At 48.9% G+C, this 22,437-nt stretch overlaps 2 protein-coding genes and 1 long non-coding RNA gene across 10 annotated transcripts in view; 2 read left to right on the top strand and 1 right to left on the bottom strand.

The window, feature by feature from the left end:
* USP3 (ubiquitin specific peptidase 3) overlaps positions 1-11,714 on the top strand; it is a 108,555-nt gene extending 96,841 nt beyond the window's left edge. For all 5 annotated transcript variants that reach the window (XM_064570338.1, XM_045899903.3, XM_064570340.1 and 2 more), the window contains 4 exons: positions 5,285-5,403; positions 6,461-6,574; positions 6,713-6,780; positions 9,023-11,714. In XM_064570338.1, coding sequence (XP_064426408.1) covers positions 5,285-5,403; positions 6,461-6,574; positions 6,713-6,780; positions 9,023-9,188 — 467 coding nt within the window. In that variant the 3' untranslated portion in view covers positions 9,189-11,714. The remainder of the gene's footprint in view (positions 1-5,284; positions 5,404-6,460; positions 6,575-6,712; positions 6,781-9,022) is intronic.
* LOC135361566 (uncharacterized) overlaps positions 1-19,939 on the bottom strand; it is a 39,756-nt gene extending 19,817 nt beyond the window's left edge. The window contains exon 1 of one of the 3 annotated variants that reach the window (XR_010404992.1): positions 19,810-19,939. This is a non-coding gene — a long non-coding RNA (uncharacterized LOC135361566). Of the gene's footprint in view, positions 1-2,701; positions 2,830-18,440; positions 18,661-19,809 lie in introns of those variants that run through there. The other 2 variants (XR_010404993.1, XR_010404994.1) reach the window with 2 other exon arrangements.
* On the top strand, positions 14,044-21,656 carry FBXL22 (F-box and leucine rich repeat protein 22). 2 transcript variants are annotated; one of them, XM_054513486.2, is made up of 2 exons: positions 14,044-15,444; positions 18,692-21,656. In XM_054513486.2, the coding sequence occupies exons 1-2, from the start codon at positions 15,110-15,112 to the stop codon at positions 19,101-19,103; spliced, it is 747 nt and encodes a 248-aa protein (XP_054369461.1). In that variant the 5' UTR covers positions 14,044-15,109; the 3' UTR covers positions 19,104-21,656. The 2 variants fall into 2 exon arrangements, with proteins under 2 accessions (XP_054369461.1, XP_045755862.1); XM_045899906.3 differs by having other exon boundaries at positions 18,660-21,656.
* Positions 21,657-22,437: the final 781 nt, after the last annotated feature.

The raw sequence follows: 22,437 nt of genomic DNA, 5'->3' as shown, positions 1-22,437 counted from the left end.
TATCTCAGTAGATGCATAAAAAGCATTGACAAAATTCAATACCCATTTATTATTTTTAGAGAGCACGAGGATAGGTGGGGGGAGGGGCAAAGGAAGAGAGAATCTCAAGCAGGCTCCACACCCAGCACAGAGCATGACACGAGGCCCAATCTCAAGACCCTGAGATCATGACCTGAGCTGAAATTAAGAGTTGGATGCTTAACTGACTGAGCCACCTAGGTGCCCCAATACCGATTTATGATAAAAACTCAGAGAGGGTATAGAGGGTACCTTCCTCAACATAGTAAAGGCCATATATGACAAGCCCATAGTTAAATACTCAACAGTGAAAAGCTGAAAGCTTTTCCTCAGAGATAAGGTATAAAACAGGGATGCCCACTTTCAACATTTTTATTCAATAAGGTATTAAAAATTCTCACCAGAGCAATTAGGCAAGGAAAAAAAAAAGGCATCTAAATTGGAAAGGAAGACATAAAACTGTCACTATTTACAGATGACATGATATTATATATAGAAACCCTTAAGATTCCACCAAAAAAATGTATTCAGTAAAGTTGCAGGATCAAAATCAAAACACAAAAATCTATTGCATTTTTATACACTAATAATGAACTATCAGAGAAATTAAAATAATCACTTTTACAATTGCATCAAAAAGAATACCCAGGAATAAATTTAACTGAGGTAAAGGACCTATACACTGAAAACTGTAAGACAAGAAAGAAATTAAAGATGACACAAACAAATGGAAAGATATACCATGCCCATGGATTGGAAGAATTAATGTTATTCACACTACCCTAAGCAATCTACAGAGTCAGTCCAATCCCTATCAAAATTCCAATGGTATTTTTCATAGAAGTAGAACAAACAATCCTAAGTTTTGTATGGAATCACAAAAGACCCCAAATAGGCAAAGAAATCTTGAGAAAGAACAAAGCCATGGGGCGCCTGGGTGGCTCAGGCGTTAAGCATCTGCCTTTGGCTCAGGTTATGATCCCAGGGTCCTGGGATCGAGCCCCGCATCGGGCTCCCTGCTCCGTGGGAAGCCTGCTTCTCCCTCTCCCACTCCCCCTGCTTGCGTTCCCTCTCTCACGGTCTCTCTTTTTCAAATAAATAAATAAAATCTTAAAAAAAAGAAGAAGAACAAAGCCAGAGGCTTCACATGCCTTGATTTTAAACTAAATTACAAAGCCATAGTAGTCACAACAGTATGGTTTTGGCATAGAAACAGACATATCAGTGGAACAGAATAGAGCCCAGAAATAAACCATACATACATGGTCAATTTACAACAAAGGAGCCAAGAATATACAAGGGGAAAGGATAATCTCGTCAATAAATGATTTTGGGAAAACTGAACAGCCACATGCAAAGGAGTGAAAGTGGACTACTTTCTTACACCATACACAAAAGTTAACTCAAAATGGATTGAAGACTGGAACCTAGGACCTGAAACCATGAAGGTTCCAGAAGAAAACGTAGGTAGTAAACTTCTTGACATAGGTCTTGGCAGTGACTTTTTGAATCTGTCTCCAAAAGCAAAGGCAACAAAAGCAAAATTAAATACAAGGGATTACTTCAAACCAAAAAGCCTCTGTACAGCAAAGGGAATAAAATGAGAAGGCAAATTACTGAATGGGAGAAAATACTTGTAAATAGTGTTTGTTAAGGGGTTTAATATCCAGAATGTATAAAGAACCCATACAACTCAGTAGCAAAAACAAAACAACAACCAGTTCCATTTTAGAAAAAGGGAGAAAATCCTAATAGACATCTTTCCAAAGATGACATACAGATAGCCAACAGGTAAATGAAAAGATGCTCTACATCACTCATCAGGGAAATGCAAATCAAACCACAATGAGCTATCACTTCACAACTGTTACAATGGCTGTTATCAAAAACATAAGAAATAACAAGTGTTAGGGAGGATGTGGAGTAAATGGAACCCTTATGCACTGTTGGAATGTAAATTGGCACAGCCACTGTGGAAAACGGGGGGGGGGGTGTTCCTCAAGAAAATAGAGCTACCCTACGACCCAGCAATTGCACTATTTACCCCAAAGATACAAATGTAGTGACCCGAAGGGGCATGTGCACCCCAGTGTTTATAGCAGCAATGTCCACAATAGCCAAACTATGGAAAGAGCCCAGATGTCCATCGACAGATGAATGGATAAAGATGTGTGTGTGTGTGTGATGGAATATTATGCAGCCATCAAAAAATGAAATCTAGCCATTTGCAATGACGTGGATGGAACTAGAGGGTATTATGCTAAGCGAAATAAGTCAGTCAGAGAAAGACAGTTACCATATGATCTCACTGATGTGGAATTTAAGAAACAAAACAGAGGATCCTAGGGGAAGAGAGGAAAAAATAAAACAAGATGAAACCAGAGAGGGAGACAAACCATAAGAGACTCTTAATCACAGGAAACAAACTGAGGGTTGCTGGAAGGAAGAGGGGTGGAGGGATGGGGGTAACTGGGTGATGGACATTAAGGAGGACCTGTGATGTAATGAGCACTGGGTATTATACAAGACTAATGAATCACAGGCCTTTACCTATGAAACCAGTAATACATTATATGTTAATTGAACTTCAATAAAAAATGTTAAAAAAAATTAAAGTAGAACTACCATATGATCCAACAGTTCCACTTCTGGGTATTTTTCCAAAGAAAATGAAAATACTAACTTGAGGGCGCCTGGGTGGCTCAGTCGTTAAGCGTCTGCCTTCGGCTCAGGTCATGATCCCAGGGTCCTGGGATCGAGCCCTGCATCGGGCTCCCTGCTCGGCGGGAAGCCTGCTTCTCCCTCTCCCACTCCCCCTGCTTTTGTTCACTCTCTCGCTGTGTCTCTCTCTGTCAAATAAATAAAATCTTTAAAAAAAAAAAAAAAAAAGAAAAGAAAATACTAACTTGAAAAGATATGATCCCTATGTTCATGCAGCATTATTTACAATAATCCAAGAAGCAACTGTTGGATGAATGGATAAAGACAATATGTTTATATAATGACATATTATTCAGCCATAAAGAATGAAATCTTGCCATTTAGAACAAAATGGATGGAACTTGAGGGCATTATGCTAAGTTAAAGTCAGAGAAAGACAAATACCACATGATCTCATTTATATGTGGAATCTAAAAAACCCCACACCAAGTTCATAGATACAGAAAATAAATTGGTAGTTACCAGAGGTGTGGGATGGGAAGTGGGCAAAATACTTGAAAGGGGTCAAAAAGTAGAAACTTGAGGTTATAAATAAGTCATGGGGATGTAATAATATAGCATGGTGACTATAGTTAATACTGTATTGTATACTTAAAAGTTGCTAAGATAGGGGTGCACCTGGGTGGCTCAGTCATTAAGCATCTGCCTTCAGCTCAGGTCATGGTCCTAGGATCCTGGGATCGAGCCCCATGTCGGGCTCCCTGCTCAGCGGGAAGCCTGCTTCTCCCTCTCCCACTCCCCCTGCTTGTTGTGTTCCCTCTCTTGCTGTGTCTCTGTCAAATAAATAAAATCTTTAAAAAATAAAAAGTCGCTAAGATAATAAAAAGTTCTCATCACAGGAAAAAAATCTTAATGGATGTTAATTAGACTTATTGTGGTGATCATGTCCCAACAGATACAAATATTGAATGTATATTGTATAGCTGAAATTAATATGTTAGGTGCCAATTATACCTCAAAAAAACCAAACCAAACCAAACACACAACTCCACAAAGAATGCATGGTTCCCCTTTTCCACATGGGCCTGTGTCACTAGGCTCTTTCTTATTCTCTTCTCTTGGGAGCCAAGGTGGACTATGACCTGAAAATTCTTGAGTACAGACAGTGTTGCTTTTCCTCATATAGCTAGGTTTAGTGCTTGCTACCCAACTTTTCAAACTAAACATTATACTATTTAAAGATGCATATGTGTATGTATGTGGTCTATAAAGGCAAGCAAAAAGATGATTAACACAAAATTCAGGATAATGTCTATTTCTAGAGGGAAAGATGGGGTCTGTTACTGGGAAAATACAGGAAACTCCTAACAGGGCTCCCACACCTGGCTGCTCAGGTTGCTCACTGCACAACTCTAGGGGATGCCATTCACATAAAGTTTGGCTCCTCAAGTACTGGAGAGAATCCATTTCTGAGTGCTGGGTACACAGGCATACATACTCTTCTCTAAAAGGAATAATATTATTTCTCTACAGAACAATACATACCTTACTGATTGCAACAGGCGTTGGCAAACTCTTTATAAAGGGCCAGATAGTAAATACTTTAGGCATTACTGCAAGTAAGGTCTGCGTCCCAACTCCTCGACTCTGCTCTTGTATATAAGCAGCCACAGAGGATACATGAATCAGTGGGCGTGTCTGTGTTCAAGAAAACCTTATTTACAGGGGCGCCTGGGTGGCTCAGTTGTTAAGCGTCTGCCTTCGGCTCAGGTCATGATCCCAGGGCCCTGGGATCGAGCCCCGCATCGGGCTCCCTGCTCAGCTGGAAGCCTGCTTCTCCCTCTCCCAATCCCCCTACTTGTGTTCCCTCTCTCGCGGTCTCTGTGTCAAATAAATAAAATCTTTAAAAAAAAGAAAGAAAAGAAAACCTTATTTACAAAACCAGGTGGCTGGATTTGGCTTGGGGCCGCAGTTTACCAAACCCCAGATTACACAAGCCTTCAAAAAAATTTATCTGTGGTTTGTCCAGGGGACTGAGAGTAGAGCCTGGAACAGAGGATTCCCTGGAGGTATCGTAGGAAGGTTGGTAATGTAGCCTTCTGTCATCTGCGTTTATTTTTTAATAAGTTATGACTGTGAAAATGTTTGCTCTAAACCTGACTTTTTTATGAACTTGGGGGCTTTGTCCTCTATAAGGTAAGATATTGAGAGAAGATTGCTGCTCAAACCTTGATTTTTTTAATTAAGGAAACCATTTTTAGCAAAAGTATCCAGACTAATTCTTCATTAATAGCACCAAACCCAGCAGTACCACCTGTCATTAAGTGATGGTTACCAGATGTCAGACATGATGCCAGGCACTTGACACACAGTATTTTTCCTCACAACAGTGCTTCAGAGTAGGTTTTGTTTTTGTTTTTGTTAGTTTTTTGGTCTCCATTTTGCAACTGAGAAAGGCTGACTTTTTTCCAAGGTCACTGAGTTGATAACGCTGAGATTGGAGCCAGAGTTGTCCAGCTTCAAAGTTCACAGTCTGTTTGCTACAGTGGATTGCCTCTGTAGAAGGCCTCCTGTTTTAATGCTGCCCAAATCAATTTGGTTTTAGATTGTCTTCGCAGTTTCACGGACTTAGAAGAACTTGATGAGACAGAGTTATATATGTGCCACAAATGCAAAAAGAAACAAAAATCCACTAAAAAGTTTTGGATTCAAAAACTCCCCAAGGTAAGGACTGAGTTTCAAATTATAATGCAATTTTGAGAGGAAAAATGTTTGATTGATGAGAAGACAAATCTTTTTGTAACTTTAGCCTGTGTTCTCTATCGGTCTCTCGAGTTGCTAGTGAAAGGTAAAGAAACCCTTTGAGAATGCATAATTAATGTGTCCTGATCACAATTTACAGCGTGTGGAAGGTGGTTTCCCACCACACCACCACTGAGCAACAGCGGGGTGTCCTACGATTCCCTGCAACTCTGACACTGTCTACCCGGAGACAGCGATCAGATTCCACAGGGTCAGGTCTCAGTCCCCCAAGACTGCCTCCGCTTCAGAAGCCAGTCACTTGTTACTTTATGCTTCTGACCAACAGACTACAGACATGTATGAGGAGATAGGTAGAGCGGAGTCCTGAACAGAGGAGCTTCTGCCATTGTGCAGTTTGGGCCTGGCACGGGCCTTGAACTGTTCTGGTTCCCCATCTGGAAGCTCTCTAAACCCCTCACTTTGGATTTTTATGGCGGCTTCATTACATAGGCTTGACTGAGTAACTCACTGGCTGTTGACAGTTGTTCAACTCCCAGCCCCTCTCCCCTCCCTGGAGTTGGGGTGGGGGGCGGGGAGACTGGGGAGACTGAAAGTTCCAACTCCGTAATCACAGGGTTGGGTGTGGCGCCCCCCTCCCCCAACCAGCCCCTATCCTTAGGTGTGGTCCGAAAGTCACCTCATTAACACAACAAAGACACCTTTATGGCTACCATTTAGGAAATTCTAAGGGTTTAGGAGCTCTGTTAGGACAGAGGGTAAAGACCTATTTATTTATATAATTTATATATATTATATTTATTTAGTTTTTATTTTAATTCCAGTTCGTTAACATGCACTGTAATATTAGTTTCAGGGGTTATATTATAAATCACAACATCACAATGTGGAAGAAAGTACCATCAGGGTTCCAAAGATAAACTGATAGGCCACCTAAAATATCGAGACATTAGTACCAAGTAGTTAATTTTATTGAAATGTAAATTATTTATAATCTTTGTCTGATTTGTCTCTCATCCAGGTGCTATGCTTACATTTGAAACGATTTCATTGGACTGCATATTTAAGAAACAAAGTTGATACCTATGTAGAATTTCCCCTGAGAGGCCTGGACATGAAATGCTACTTGCTAGAGGTAAGATCAGTTATCTTTGTTAGATGGTGAAAGATGGCTCTTCAGTCAAATCAAGTCTTCACACTGAGGTAGGAGATAGGAGGTCACTGAGCACTGCTGCTAACTCAGTCCTGGGATGTCTTCTCCCTTTTTCTGTAGCCTGAGAACAGAGGCCCCGAGCACTGCCTGTACGACCTTGCCGCTGTGGTGGTGCACCATGGTTCCGGGTAAGTGTGTCAGTGGCTTCTCGTGCTTGGGAAACGCACGGTGGAGACCAGCAGTTTCACACCACTCTGGATAATTCTCCCCTCAACTCCCTAAAAAAAGGATACGTTAAAGTGAGTGAAGTAGAGTTTTCTTTCCATCTTGGTGTGAAAGAATATTCTTGAAAGGATGTTGTGAAGGAGGGAAGGCACATGAAAGCAAAATGGAGAAGGGTTCATTGGAGCTCAGCATTCAGAACCTAAGCTGTTTGTCCACAAAATCCTGAGTAGTCTTCACTCCAAAGTTTTTGTTTCCTTTGTCAGATGACATTTAAATTGGGGAAAAATGGGAAATTATTTGGAACTTCGTGTCATCTATTTTAAAGATTCATTTTTATTGAATTTTTGTTTTTCTGAAAATTTGTATTAGTTTATACCTTCTGATTTCTTGAGATTCACTATTTTACCTTCAAATGTGGACAAAACCCTGTCCATGTTGAAAACCGTTTTCCCTCAACTCTGTAGACATTGCTTCCTGGACTTCATCATTCATAGTTACAAGGGCCAAGTCTACTACCAGTCTGAGTCTCATCCCTTTATAGGCAACGTTTTTTCCTCATTGGACGGTTACAGGATCCTGTCTTTGGATTTAAGAAATTACAGTAAATGTATTCCTGGCTTGGTGGTGGATGATGATCCTCTTCATCAGTGTCTTCCACTCCTGGAAATAGTGTTTGTTCCCCACCCCCTCTCTACTTTTTGGAACCGATATTACACGTACAGCAGCCCCCTCCCACCTGTATGAATACATTCCAAGACCCCCAGTGGATGCCTGAAACTGCAGACAGTACCAAATCCTATATATATACACTCTAGTTTTTCTTATACATATGTACCTATGATAGTTTAATTTACAATTATAATTTAATATTAATTGTAATTGTGGTCGTGTTAGCTTCTGTTGACCTTTTGATGAGAGGTTACAAGGAGGATCATCTTCTGGACCACAGCCTACTGTGGGTAACTAAACTGGAAAGCAAAGCCAAGGATGGGGGGGGACCTCCTATATAGTTAATTTTCCGGTTCTTTCACACATTTTAACCACTGTTCAGTGATTTCCATCCGTGTTTCTGAAGACTGCCCTGGCCTATTTTTCCAAATCACCAATTTGGATTTCATCTGTATCCAAATTGAAGATAAGCTCCTCTGTGAAATGTTTAATACTGTGGCAATCCATTTTTCTGATAACTTCCTTTCATAATAGGAACATTCTTGTTTTATGGCTGCAGTATCTTTTTGAAACCATCGGTATTAGAATTTTAAAGCTCTTTGGTTTTCTGCATTAAATGTTAGTGGTTAATTGCTTTACTTGTTCTTCCCAGAACTTCTCTTTCACACTATCCACACCCCCCGCCCCCCGGGTTTTGATGGTTTGGGGCTGTTTATTCAGTCATAATAAATGATGAGATTGATCATTATTGGTAAATGGTAAGGGTTTTCCTAGCACTTGTGGGGTGTCTGTTCTACCAAAGGCTTTTCTCCTGCTGGGAGGGCTGACTCTAGGGCTCCATGGGTGCGTGGCTGGGTCGTGCTGACAGAAAAGCGCTTGCGGGGGCGCCTGGCTGGCTCAGTTGGTTGAGCAACTACCTTCAGCTCAGGTCATGATCCTGGAGTCCCGGAATCGAGTCCTGCGTCGGGCTCCCTGCTCAGTGGGGAGTCTTCTTCTCCCTCTGACCCTCCCCCTTCTCACGCTTGCTCTCAAATAAATAAAATCTTTAAAAAAGCAAAGCAAAGCAAAGTGCTTGCAGGCCACAGTACAGGGAGGGCACTTCCCTGAAGGCAGATTACTTTCTCAAGCTCAGGTTTTTTCCAAGGCTGTGATGGAAATCTGTTCTTCAGTGGTCCAGGTTTCCCTAGACCTTGACCTATGCTCGTTAGGGTAAGAGTGCTTAGCTCTTGGGTTTCTCTATTAACCCAGTGCCGTGTGAACACTGCTTTGTGTGTTGTAGAAAATCTTCAGTTTCTGGTCATTCGATGGCACTCTTCCCTGTATTTCCAATGTCAGTATATTCCTGGTCATTTCAGTGGATTTTGAGGAACACAAACACCTGAGCTCAATCAGCCATCTTAAACCACAAGTCTCTAGGGTGTATTCTCTATTACAGTACTTATAATTTATTATATATCTAACAAATTCTATGATTGAGCATATCCTTTTGTTATTTCTGTAGCCCTTTTTTCATTTTTTTTTTACTTTCCCTTACAGGGTCGGTTCTGGACATTACACAGCCTATGCAACTCATGAAGGTCGCTGGTTCCATTTCAATGACAGTACTGTAACACTGACTGATGAAGACACCGTTGTGAAAGCAAAGGCCTACATCCTTTTCTATGTGGAACGCCAGGCCAAAGCTGGATCAGATAAACTTTAATACCTCCTTTAAATCATTATTTGTCAACTATACCGGACAAACATTTCCAATTTTCCGTAAATACTTGATCCAAGATTTAATTTCATTATGCACTTTTCAATTTCCTATTTTGGGTTTAGTTTTATTTTGTCAGTGGTAGTGACGTATTGAACATGGGCACCAACTAATTTGTTTTTTTAGTTCTACCAGAAAACCTCAGCAGATATTTTGATTTGCTGCTTTAGTTGTAATAATTCAGTTTTTATATGTAGTTTCAAGAACTTAGTTCTATTTGACTTTTTTTTATATTACTGTTTCCAGTTCTCACTTTGAGGCACATTTACATCAATGCTTTGTTACTCTCGCATGCTGCAAGCAAGAGGTGTTCCGGATTGTGAAGAGAGCCTAACGGTCTGCTGCCCTTCACAGCGGTCACGGAGACCAGGTTGACTGGAAATCCACCCCCCAGGATCATGTGTGCACATCATTTGTGGCCCACAGGATTTCGCTGCTCAGTAATCGTTCCTTCTGATTGTAAAAGAGAAGTGGGAGGGCATCATTAAGCAGGCCAGGTAACTGCTGCTCTGGGTGGCTCTCCAGGCTGCTGTTCATCAGCACTAACTAAATAAATGTGTTGGTTCAGTCGTGCCTGCACTGCAAATTCAAGAGTTACTCCTTTTGAGTTTTTCTGTTTTGTTCTGGGGATATTTTTTGCTTGTGTGTTTGTGCTCATGGAGCTAGGAGTACAGAAAAGTCCAAAGACGACCAAACACATTGAGTGTTTAAAAATCTCAGACTCCGCTACACGGTGTAGAGGTTATCCAGGGAGAGGAAACCATAGCTTCTGTTTGCCTTTCAAACCGGCATCTAGTTCCCCCACTGGCTATCATGCTGGGAATAACTACATGGCCACTTCTGTCTTATTTCTTGCTTGGCCATCTGAGGTCGAGATGCCGACCTCCAGAGTGGATTCTGACCTTCACCTGCACTTCAGGTAACACTATGGGGTCTGCTTCTATAGAAGGAAATCTGAGTCTTGCTACTTTGGTTTTTAACAACTCTCACTGGCCTATCCTGATAGCAGAGCAAACTGAAAATATCTCACTTTGAATAGTTTCTGTTCTTGAGTTTAGTAGTCTTTGTTTCAAAATTGTTTTCAAGAAAAATAGGTACAAGCACTATTAAGATTGAACTCAAATTGAAATCTGGAACCAGAATTCCATCTAAGGAAGGTAACTGTGATTCTGCAAGCAGTCCAGGCCAGTCTGTTGATGGGGTGGGGGTGGCAGTACTTGCAGATTGGAGAGAGGGAGGGAGAGCGAGCGAGCGAGCGAGAACACACACTCCCCAGTAGGCTCTAGCATAGGGCCGTGCACTGCTGTCAGCACGTCTCTTATTCCAGTCAGTTTCTTTTCTGTCCTCTACAAGTTGTTAGAAGGGGCAGAATGTCTTTCATATTAAGCCAGTCAGCCAAAATTTTTGGTAATCTTGTTTCTCCTATTAAAAAAGCCAAGTTTGTTTTTAAGTGCATGAATAATCTGATGGCTGTCCTCCTGGGTCAGATATTTGAAATTGCAGGAGCAGATGTGGCTCCATTTCCATTTTAATATTCGCTAGATAAATCCTGTATTTTTCTCAGGGCAGAAATCAGCTGCTGTTAAACACTTGAACATGGCCTGGAACAAACTGCGGTCATGGCTAAACCTGTACTATCTGGTATGGCAGTCACTGGTCACATGTGGTTATTGAAGTTTTAATGAAAATTAAGTTTAAAACCCAGTTCTTCAGTACCACTAGCTACATTCCAAGGGCTCAGCAGCCGCTTGTGGCAGAGAATGTTTAGGCCTAGGGCCGTGCCATCAGTGTGTAGGGCTTTTGGACGGCGCTGGTCTGCGTTTTCACTCCGGAGAAGAGGGCTTCGCTGTCGTGGTTCGGTCTTACAACTTAGACACGGAGTCCAGAAGCTAATTAAGAGGGAAACATGTATGTAAAATAGTTGACAGTGCTAAATTGCATGAGGTTGAACCATAAGAGATTTTGGTATTTAACCTTTTGATCTACAAAAGTGAAAGTTGCACATAATTTGATCTATATTAATACATTAACACCACATACAATTGAACGTGGAATGTGCCTCTTCTTTGATCTGTTCGGTATCTCCTGTGAATCCAGCCTTTTTTACTTAGAAGGCATACAGCTGGGACTTCTAACATTTGCACTTCCTTTGTCTCTCCGAGGGGGCCCACTGGAGGACTGCAGCATTATAGCCTTGGGCAGTGTGCATATTGGTGGAGAAAAACGGTCTTTTTATACCAAAAGCAACTTTGTGACAGCCAGACCGCTTTGTTGGGGAAAGTGGTCCTCAGACAGGCAGCGCTGTTGGCTTGAGAGACGGACACATCTCCTCTTTGAATTTCTGGAGTGGTTCTATTGCTTGATTTTATCGAAGCAGAAATGTTTTGAGTGACATTATGAAGGCTCCTTTGGAAAAGTGACTGGATCCCTTTGAATTGCGCATTTGAACGCCAGTGATGTAAATGTGCCTGTTTGTATTTAAAAAATTTAACTGTGTAGCCTTATCACACCTATTTTAAAAAGCTGATCTCCGCGTGCTCTTCAGGGCTTTCCGCTCGCGCCGGGCGCTCTGCGCGTGTGGCGTGTCCCGCAGAGGCCGCGGCCGAGGCGGTGCCTCGCTCTGCCCCATGGCTCCCTGGAACAAGAACACTTCCTCAGAAGTCCTCCCACACAGATGGGTGATGGAAACAGTTTGTGGCAACACAAATCTCTCTCCATGGTGGAGAAACCTTTGCTTATCCACTGTATTCTACTCAGTGTCTAGTGATGACATACGTCATAGAATTCAACCGGTGAAGTGTACAGGCCCTGGTTAAGTGAACCTACCCAGCAGCTTGGTTTCTGGGGTTGGGGACATATTTATTTCTTAAAAGCCAAACCTCTTTCAATGGTTTAGTGTACATAAGTTTATTTAGATTTATTTCTTCCACCTCAGGCCCCAGCGTCCCCTCAACTCCCTCACACACCCTGTTGCTGACGTGGCCTCGTCACTTGGGCCCTGAAAAGGCTCAGGAGAGTCTGTTCCTGCGGCCGGGGCGTGGGGCCCAGGACACGGGTGCAGCCACAGGAACGTGCCCGCGGGGCGGGGGGGGTGCTGTAGGGCAAGGTCTCCGGCTCGCCTCGCTGGTGTGACGCCTCCCCCGGCTCTGAGCACCGTGGATCCAGACCCCAACACCCACCCCCCGCAGTGCTGCGTCTCATGTACTCACTCGCCACGAAAGCCTAGTTTGTATGATGCGAGAGGATTAACGGTGCAAGTGACTGATTTCATTTACGTTGTAATCACAACCCTTTTCTGCTTCACCAACCTGAACTCTTTTATGGATAAAAGTATCATTAAAGTTCTGGTCTCTTTCCTCTTGACTATTATTTCTGAACTGCTTTCAGGGGAGCCACGTGAAAGTCGGGGTACCTGCTCAGGGGACGGCCCGGTCGGCCGGCGCCCGCCCCACGCGGGGCCGCCGGAGGGGAGGCGGCAGGGCTGAGGCGGCCGGAGGGCCGGGCGGCGGCGGCGGCAGGGAGCGGGCAGGGGGGGCTGCGCTCGCGCCTGCGCAGAGGTGCTGGAGCCGCGGCCCGGGCACACGGAGGCCAGCGGCAGCGTCCTGCCTCCCCTCTGCCGCCTCGTCCTGTAAGACGAGGCCCGCTTGCCTCCTGCAGAGCTAGACCCCGCCCTGAGGGACCGGCTCTGGGGCCCTGAGCAAAGGACATTGGTCCCCTTTTAAAGTAAGGCATGCAAGTAAGTGCCACTGTTAAAAAATAAAGTTTCGGCTTTTCAGTACGCTCCTATATACGACCTCTCTGCCCCCGTCGTCCCCTGCAAACAGGAAAACCGCCCTCTGCCGCCACACATCGTTTTTCTGTTATTTGCCTGCTCCTCTCAGTCTGGAAACAGAGGCAAATGGTTTTGCCTCCAGGTCCCGTCCAGCCCGCTCCTCGCGGCAGCCGCCGCCTGGCAGCTGGGGAGGCGCTGCGCGGCGGCGGCGGCGGCGGCGGCGGCGGCGGGGCCAGGGAGCCGTGCCGCAGCTGTGCTGTCCACGCCACCCTGGCGGCCCAGACCCTCCCCGCGTCCTGGGTGCTCCCCACCCCGCCGGCAGCACGCACGGCTCCGTGGGGGAGCCTCGACGGGCCACGAGGGCGGCCCAGTGGCCAGCCTTTTACGAAGCCGAAAGAACGGTCCGTTTCCAGAGGTCAGCACACTGAAGAGTACCGGCTCGGATAGGATTTGCGAGGAAGAGTGGAGGTAAGGCGGCCTTGTCGGTGCGCCCTTTGGGTGAGCGCAGCGAGAGCCAGAGAGGGCCGGCAGCGGTCAGCCGCGGCGCACCACTGACATAATTAGCCCTCGGTATTAGAGTAGCGAGTTACCCTTTGCCTAAGAACTGCATCCTTTAGCTGGTTCTTGGGGGATGTTGAGACAAGACACCCCTTCCCTTGGCACTGCTGGGGTAACCAAGCACCAGGACGCGGAGCCTGGGGTCTCGGAGTTGGCGAGAATGGCTGCTCTTTCCTGAGCTGCGCTGTGCTTTTGAAGGCAAAGCTGCACCAGGAACGACCAAGCCTTAGTTCCAGAAGAGGGTCCGACACAGCTGCCTCATCCGCCTGACTCCACACAACTGCACGCAAAGTATTCCTTTCCTTCCGATCCCAACAAATGGGAGAATGAACAAAGGTGACCACTCGGGTGGTGTCCCCTGCCTCCCTGCTGCAGACAGTGCAGCCCTTCCTGTCAGCACCCCCCGAACCAGCACACACAGCTGCCAGTTCACAGCAGCACAATCACAGTAGGATCTGGGGTGGGCCTGGGAGGGAAGCAGGGTTAGAAAAACGATCCACGAGGTGAGAAATCTGTTACTTCAGGAAAGGAGAATTTAAAAGAGGTAGACCTCCAGACAGCCTGCCTAGGCTACCATCCCTCCCAGGGAGCAGACCGAACGAAGGCTTTCACAAAGACGGTGGTGTCTGGCTGGCTTAAAGGGCAAGCTGAGACTCAAACACTTTAACCTAAAACTGTTTCAAGCAGTTTTGTACTAAGAGCTCCCGCATCCATCCTGACATTTTGGGAAATACAAACGAGATACAACAGGGCACGTAATTGGGAAAATGTTAAGATGTAAAGCCAAGTAAACTTAAGCTTAACATGGTACGCACATACACACAGAAGAACCTTGGAGAGCTAAGCTACTTAAGATAAATCTTTATGCAACAACTCGGTAAAAACAGAGCCAGCTGGGAGGCCGAGGAAATCCCTTTGCCTGGCACAGGGCAGCAGGGTCTGAAGGTAGTTGGGCCAAGCACGCAAACCATCACCACTGAGTGAAGATCACAGGGAAAGGGGCCTTACCCCGGCTTCAGCTTACAGCTTTGAACACAAAACTGTCACCCTTCGCTCTTTATAAATAACTCCTATTAGGAGTGGAGCAGAAGACTCACACATACATATTCGAGAATGGAAACAGATCCCATTTATAATCAGGGTCCCTCTCAGTGAGCAGACTGCAGGCCCAGACAGGTGGTCTGGCCGGCCACCTCCAATGAAAATGCCTTGGGAAAAGCCAAAAGAGCTCTCTGCTAAGCACCACTGTCAGCTAAAAAGGGAAAGAAATCCCTTTTAAGGAAGCTATTTAACTTCAATAGGCTGCTTTTCTGCCAGGATTTTCAATTTCTCTGAACTTGAGCCGAACCACAGACTGCCGCACGTATGTCTGGATCCTGGCTCCCCCCGCCCTGTTCTCAGAGCTTCAGCACCAGTTGTTAGCCAAAAATAAACACCATTCCTCAACCATATATGTCCACCAGCCCAGAGCCAGGGAGGAGGAGGAGGAGGAGGAGGAGGAGGAGGAGGAGGAAGGTCAGGTCCCTGGGTGCACACCATGCACATCACCCAGCTCAACCGGGAGTGCCTGCTGCACCTCTTCTCCTTCCTGGACAAGGACAGCAGGAAGAACCTGGCCAGGACCTGCCCCCAGCTCCAGGACGTGTTTGAGGACCCCGCACTCTGGCCCCTGCTGCATTTTCGATCCCTCCTAGAGCTCAAGAAGGACAACTTCCTCCTGAGCCCGGCCCTCAGGAGCCTCTCCATCTGCTGGTACTCCAGCCGCGTGCAGGTGTGCAGCATTGAGGACTGGCTCAAGAGCGCCTTCCAGAAGAGCATCTGCAGCCGCCACGAGAGCCTGGTCAATGATTTCCTCCTCCAGGTGTGCGACAGGTAGGCCACCTCCTGAGCCACGCACGGGCTTTGCGGGGGGTGGGGGGTGTGTCTGGCTCCCACAGCCCTAGGAGGCTTGGAGGGGGGTCGGGGAAGAGCAAATTACAAGACCAAGATGCCTCCAGCTTGGGGAGCCTCAACTAGGCCCAAGGCAGACCATCCAGGCCTGTCCACAGCACAGTCCCTAGAGAAGGCATACAGTCATGGGAGTGGGGGTGTGGGGGGGGGGATCTTCCTCCTCTTAGCCTCCCAGGCCCTGGAGCTGCTGCTGCTGCAAACAGAAGACTGGGCTTCAGCTGTCGCTGTCCTTCGGGCACCTGTCCTCCCTAGCAGCCGTCAAGGCGGCCTGGCTGGGCCTGGATTTTCAAGGTCAGGCCCTGGGAAAGGTTCCTAGATTCAGCCATCAGCTTACCCCTCCGCTCTCCCCCTCGCAAACAAACTCCAGGGCCTGTGGAACGCAGCTAGGGACGGACAGCTAGGGTGCTCTGGGTTAGCTGAACCAAGCCAGACTAGAGGAGGAGGGGTGGTGATATTGAAGAATGGTTTCCTCATTAGAATATTACTTATCTCACTGTACCCCTAAGGGAGGGTGTTTTAGCCGAATTTTTCAGACGAGCAAATCAAAGTTTTGAGAGGTCATGTGATCTACAGTCTAGGATTGCCAGATTTTAGAAAATAAAAATTCAAGACATCCAGTTAAATTGGAATTTTGAATAGACAAAATAATTTTTTGGCGCAAGTACATCCCAAATACATCCTGTATTTGATCGGTCAACTCTACCCCGCAGAGAGAGGCTAAGCCACAGGCGCCCCCCCATGGTCCCAGCCTCCTGCCTGGGGCAGCCCATGCAAGCAGACTTCGGCTGCCAGCCTCTCGCTGAGCCTCAACTGACCGCTCCCGTCCTGCCTTTGAGGAGAAGCACCTCTTGGTTACTAACAAACGAGGCTCAGCCAGTTTGCTGCCACCCAGGTTTAACAGCTGCTGTTTGCCGGCCCTGTGACCGGCATGGAAGGAAAGAGTGGTGGCCCCGCCTTGCCCTTTTTTTTTTTTTTTTTAAGGCAGTCAGAAGAAAACAAGATGGACTTGGTTGGGCCCTGCAGGGATGAGGCCATTTTGGTGGGTTTAACAAGGCACAGAAATCAGACTGGAGTGATGTATGTGGGAGGGGCAGGCCTGCTCTGAAGTTGTTCCATTCCTGCCGCGAGAGAATTTAATTTCCCACATCAGCAAGTGTGGAGTGGCCCTCTCATGTCACCATCTGGGTGCAGCAAGGGGCCCCAGTGTCACAAAAAGAACAAAGGGCTTGGTGGTAAGGGTTCTGTGCTGAGTCTCCCAGGTCTGCTACTGTCCAACCATGGGATCCCAGACCAGTTATTTAAATCCAACCTAATTTCTTTATCTGAAAATGGGATAAATCACCCATCTCTCAGGCTAAGAGGATTAAATGACACAGTAGGTACTGAGAACACCCATGAGATCTGGTTCTTCAGCAATCCGCTCTTGGCAGCGAGACACAGCTGAGGATGGCGGGCAAGGAGTCGGCTCTTTCTCTGGTTTGTTCCTACATCAGGATTATGCTAAAGGTTCTTAGAACAAAAGGGACCACTCAACACCTTTGGGGCTTAAACACCTAATCGTCATCATCACCCTAGAGCTAACAATTTCTCCCACTTGTCAAATGAGGACTAGCACAGTTCAGACATTTGTCCTGGGTCAGAGAGCAAATAAGTCACAGGCAAATTACCTGAGCCCTCTGGGCCAGTTTCCTTATTCACAAAACAGGGTGCAGAGGGTTTGATATGAAGACTGAAGCAGCCATATGAACTTGGGACTTGGGAAGATGGAATGGGCTCAGTGTGTGAAATGTGCCCCTTCCCCAGGCACGAGGGAGCCGGGCTAGCCCAGGCAGGTGCAGTGAAGGGGTTAAGGGGAAAGCTGATGGGGAAAGGGAAAGCCCCCGTCAAGACCCCAGCTTCCTCTGGCTACTGGGAGCCAAGACCCCTGCCCACAAGACAGGTCCTTCTTTTTTTTTTTTTTTTTTTTAAGATTTTATTTATTTATTTGAGAGAGAGCACATGAGAGGGGGGAGGGTCAGAGGGAGAAGCAGACTCCCCGCCGAGCACGGAGCCCGATGTGGGACTCGATCCCGGGACTCCAGGATCATGACCTGAGCCAAAGGCAGTCGCCCAACCAACTGAGCCACCCAGGCGCCCAAGACAGGTCCTTCTTGACTGCAAGCAGTCTGATCCTGTGTGCTCCCAGGAAAACTGAGTTACAATTGCCTGCAGAAGGCCCTGTGCAGGGCCATTTACACCCCAAATCTTGATCTTCACTACAAGCTGACTGGTAGGCATTATTCCCTCCCTGCTGTGCACCCATACACACAGAGGGAAAGTGAAGCTCAAGTGAGTGACTCAGCCAAGGTCACACGGAAATAAGCCAAATCTAACTCTGCTCAAGATCTTTTTCTCCAGCAAATGCTGGTAAGGCTGGGGCAGAGGAGCCTCCAAACTTTTGGTATGAGTGGCCCTGACTGTACCCCTCAGACCCGGTTCTAGACCTCTTCCAGGCTGGCATCCCAGTGGGCATGCAAGAACTGTCCCAGTTTACTGAGCACAAACCAGGGGTCTAGAACCCAGAGCCAGGCATACTCAGAGCTATGCCCCGACCCCAGCCTCAAGGGTTCAACAGTGCCTGTCCCTAAGCCACCCCATAGGAAACCCTTGCTCCCACCTGACTGACCGTCCTGCCAGGAGCATCAGGGCCTCAGCTTGAAGCCAGACTGGAGTGGTCACCATGCATCTTTTCCCGCACCCCCACCCCCCAAAGCAACAGGCCTGGAGAGAGCCAAAAACACCTAGAGTTGTCCTCCTGGACCCTGCATCCGCCCCTGCCCACAGCAGGACCAGCGGCGGCTCAGGAAGCTAAGAGGCCACGCAGATTAAGGTCTGGTGGAGTGCAGAGGCAGAAAGAGTAGGGGAAAGGGGACAGAAACCTGGTTCTGATCCAGGCCGCGTCATCGCAGGCCAGTTCCTTCAACGGGCTGAGCCCGGTTCACTTCCTTGCCCACAATACACGGAGTCACGCCGTGAGTCCCAGGGCGGTCAGGGAGCTACCGGGCCGGGGGCTGCTCCCGGGAGGGGCGGGGCGCGGGGCGGGCGCCAACCGTACCCGCCGTGGGCCCCGACCTGGGGCCACCGCCATCTCTCCGCAGGTGCCCCAACCTGGCGTCCGTCACGCTTTCAGGCTGCGGCCACGTCACCGACGACTGCCTGGCGTGCCTGCTGCGCTGCTGCCCGCGCCTGCGCGCGCTGCGCCTGGAGAACTGCGCGCGCGTCACCAACCGCACGCTGGCTGCCGTGGCGGCGCACGGGCGCGCGCTGCAGACGCTGCACGTGGACTTCTGCCGCAACGTGAGCGCCGCCGGCCTGCGCCGCCTGCGCGCCGCGTGCCCGCGCCTGGCGCTGCGGGCCGAGCACAGCGCAGCCATGATCCCGGACCAGCTCCCGAGCGCGCCCGGCACGGCCGCTCGCAAGCTGCTGCCGCGCTAGGCCGACCACGCCGGGGCACGACACCCAGCCAAGGGCCCCGGGCGGAAAGAGCGACCTGGCTTCCAACCCCAGCCCCTCCACCTCCCAGACTGTCGCCACATCTCTGAGCCTCAGTGTCCTTGTCTGCAAAACGGGGACACTAATGCCTACCTCACATTACGGTTTTACGCACCGGAGTGCGAGATTAGCCGGATGCTGGGAAAACACCCGGCTAGCCCTCACTGAACGCCAGCATCCAACCCGACGCCTTTCCGCCCCGGGCCCTCCGCCACTCGCTGTCCGCAGCAGGGGAGAGGCCCACACCATCCCCTGGGACTGCGACCGCCGTCGGGGGCCGAAATAACCCCCACGGGCAGGCGTGGCCACCCGGTAGAGCGCGGGCGCAGGCGCCGTGGGGACGGGGCGGGACGACCCGGGCGGCCGAACGAGCGCCGCAAGCTCGCCCCGCGGCCGTGCGTGGCCCAGGCTCCCCGCGAGCGTAGCCGCCCGCTGCACCAGCGGGCGGGAGGAGGGGGAGAGCCGGGGCGCACAGCCGGAGCGAGCCCCCCCAGCCCGCCACCGCGGCCCCTGCCGTCCGCGCCTTCGCTCGGCGCTCGGGCCTGCCCACACACACGATTCTAGAAAATTCGCTGGTCGATATGATTCTGAACATAAACCACATAGTTATCCTAATTTTATACCGTTCTCGCATCACAAAGACATTAGAAAGCATCTGGAAAACCCTAAGTAAAGACTTGAAAACAAAAGCAGCAGCCCTGGTTAAGTCCTTTGATAATGAAACCACTAGAGGCGCATACAAAGTTAAATTTTTACCTGCTGGATTTGCTCAACGTGGGCACACACCTCGACCTCAGTTGCAGAGCTTTAGTCACTGATGTCCCACCTTTGGCCGCCAAAGTATAGGCTCCCGGCCCCGCAGCAGCCTCCTGGTCCCAGGTACACGGTGAAAACTTGGGTAAGAGGGGAAGGCAGGGAGCACAGCGGGCTGGTGGGCCATGCTCACGCTCCAGCTCCGCCCAGCACCAGCTGGGACCTGGGCCCTTAAGTCACCTGAGGCCAGGTGTTTCTTGTCTGAGAAAGCGGATCTGGACCCATACTCACCTGTTGCCCAATATTGGGGAACCGGCAAGGAAAAAAGAGAAATTACAATTTTTTCTCTAGTAGGATTAGAGACAGTAAATACTTGGTATCTAAGAAGCTAATAAGGCTACGGTGGGGGCGGGGGATGGGGAGCACCAGGTAAGGGATAACTGGCAATTGCTGGGGAAGGCTTGGGGAGGGGGAAAGCGACCTAAAAAGGGCTGACCAGTGTGAGCCTCGCCACGTGAAGTGAGGCAGGGAGCCGAGCGGCATCTGGCAGGAAAATAGTGCACGCGCAGGGAATGATAGCTCGTGCAAGGGCTGCAGAGCAGGGGCCTGGCCTGCGAGCTGGGGGCCAGGAGAGCAGTGTGGCGGGAGCAGAGTGAGTAAGGGGGAAAGGGGAGCAGGAAAGATCAGAGAACTAGGGATGTGGGTGGCTGTAGAGGCCTCACAGGTTACTCTGAGCATGAAACGGGAGCTGCAGCGCCCCCACGCCAACCTACTCCCAGCAGGAGCCAGGGTCCCAAGCCAGAGATGATCGCCAGGTGAGGGCCGGAGGGGCTGAAATTTCTCCAGGCAGAACCTGGGGTGGGGCAAGCAGCAACCCACCCCATCCCAACCCCTCCAGGGCCTGCTGGAGGCCTCACTTGCTGTCCCCGGCCCCTTGTTGGGCCAGCGCTGGGCCCAGAAGCAGGTGGGTGTTGGCACTGAGGCCCGGCCTGGCACAATCCCTCACCCCTGTGTGGGGGGAGAGCCAGCCCCCTCAGGCTGTCAGCTGCAGGGGAACAGGAGGACCCCACTTCCTCTGGGTGATTTTCCAGTTTACCCCCCATAGCTCTGGACTCTGGAAAGAGGCCTTGCGGGGATTTTATTTTCCCACTACTGCAAACGGTGTTGAAAAAAACGCTTAGGCTTCCAGGGGGAAACATGTTTATTTAAAACAGCACCACTTAGGGACGCCTGGGTGGCTCAGTCCTTAAGCGTCTGCCTTCGGCTCAGGTCATGATCCCGGGGTCCTGGGATCGAGCCCCGCATCGGGCTCCCTGCTCCTCGGCAAGCCTGCTTCTCCCTCTCCCACTCCCCCTGCTTGTGTTCCCTCTCTCGCTGTCTCTGTCAAATAAATAAATAAAATCTTAAAAAAAAAAAAAAAAAAAAACCAGCACCACTTAAACCCCAGGGCTTTGCTTTTATTATTTCTGATAAGCCTGAATTGCCAGCAGGTCCTGTTTGCCCTGAGCTGATGGTTTAGTGTGGGGGACAATAGAGTCCTAGTTTCTGTCTCTCCTCTGACTGAGAGCCAGTCACCCCTCTCCAAACCTCAGCTTTTAAATCTGTGTATTGGGATTGCTGGAGAATCTTGCTTGCAGGGTTCTAGTAAGGATTAACACATGTTCGTAAAGCCGAAGTCACTGCAAGTTCAGCTCAAATAGGGTAACCTGAGGCCCCTTTCCTTTTCCCCATGGAAGCTTCTTCTTTTTTTTTTTTAAAGATTTTATTTATTTATTTGACAGAGAGAGACACAGTGAGAGAGGGAACACAAGCAGGGGGAGTGGGAGAGGGAGAAGCAGGCTTCCCGCGGGCTCTCCGATGCGGGGCTCGATCCCAGGACCCTGAGATCATGACCTGAGCCAAAGGCAGATGCTTAACGACTGAGCCACCCAGGCGCACCACCCAGGCGCACCACCCATGCGAAGCTCTTTTATAAACGAGGGCTAACTTCCCTGGCGAAGCCTCTGGTGCCCAGTAACCCTCCACATACCGAGGCTCTAGCGATCACAGACCTAAAGCCGCGCTGACAGCCGCGTCCAACGCTGTTTCTAGAGCTTGAACTGGGCCCCACCCCCTCTGGGGCGCTTTGGGTCCCTGAACCAAGGGCCATCCGAGGTACACGGGAAGGCAGGCCCTGATGAGACCCAGGGCTCTCCACTCCGCCTTCTAACAGGTGCTGTTCACATCACTGGGCACTGAGCAGAGCCCTGGACAGAACACAGTGCCCGGCTTCACCAGAAACCGCACTCGACGGCTTCTCTCAGATCCGCAGAGAACAAGGGGCATCCACAGACTCATTCATCGGGGGTTGCGGGGGGCCTCGAGTGCTCTGCAGCGCTGCCATCCATCACTTCTGACAGGTTATGACCTCTTGGAGCCTTAGTTTAGCTCTAAAATAGGGCCAGTACCTTCTCGGTGACACCCCGATGAGATAATGCCTCAGTGTACCGTGTCTGGAAGGTGTCCTCACATTCGTGGCAGCCTAGAAAAGCCAAGTGCCTGGCAGAACCCACGAGCCCTGGGTACGGGGAAGAAGCATGCTGGGGCCGTAAGGGGGTGATCCAGGAACACTCGACGGAGGACTGACCCCAG

Source organism: Mirounga angustirostris, unplaced genomic scaffold (genome assembly GCF_029215605.1).
Source record: "Mirounga angustirostris isolate CCGP_5_RB_7025 unplaced genomic scaffold, mMirAng1.0.hap1 SCAF_9, whole genome shotgun sequence".
Classification (NCBI taxonomy): domain Eukaryota; kingdom Metazoa; phylum Chordata; class Mammalia; order Carnivora; family Phocidae; genus Mirounga; species Mirounga angustirostris.
The sequence above is the reverse complement of the archived record's forward strand: the minus strand, read 5'-3'. Positions and strand labels throughout refer to the sequence as shown.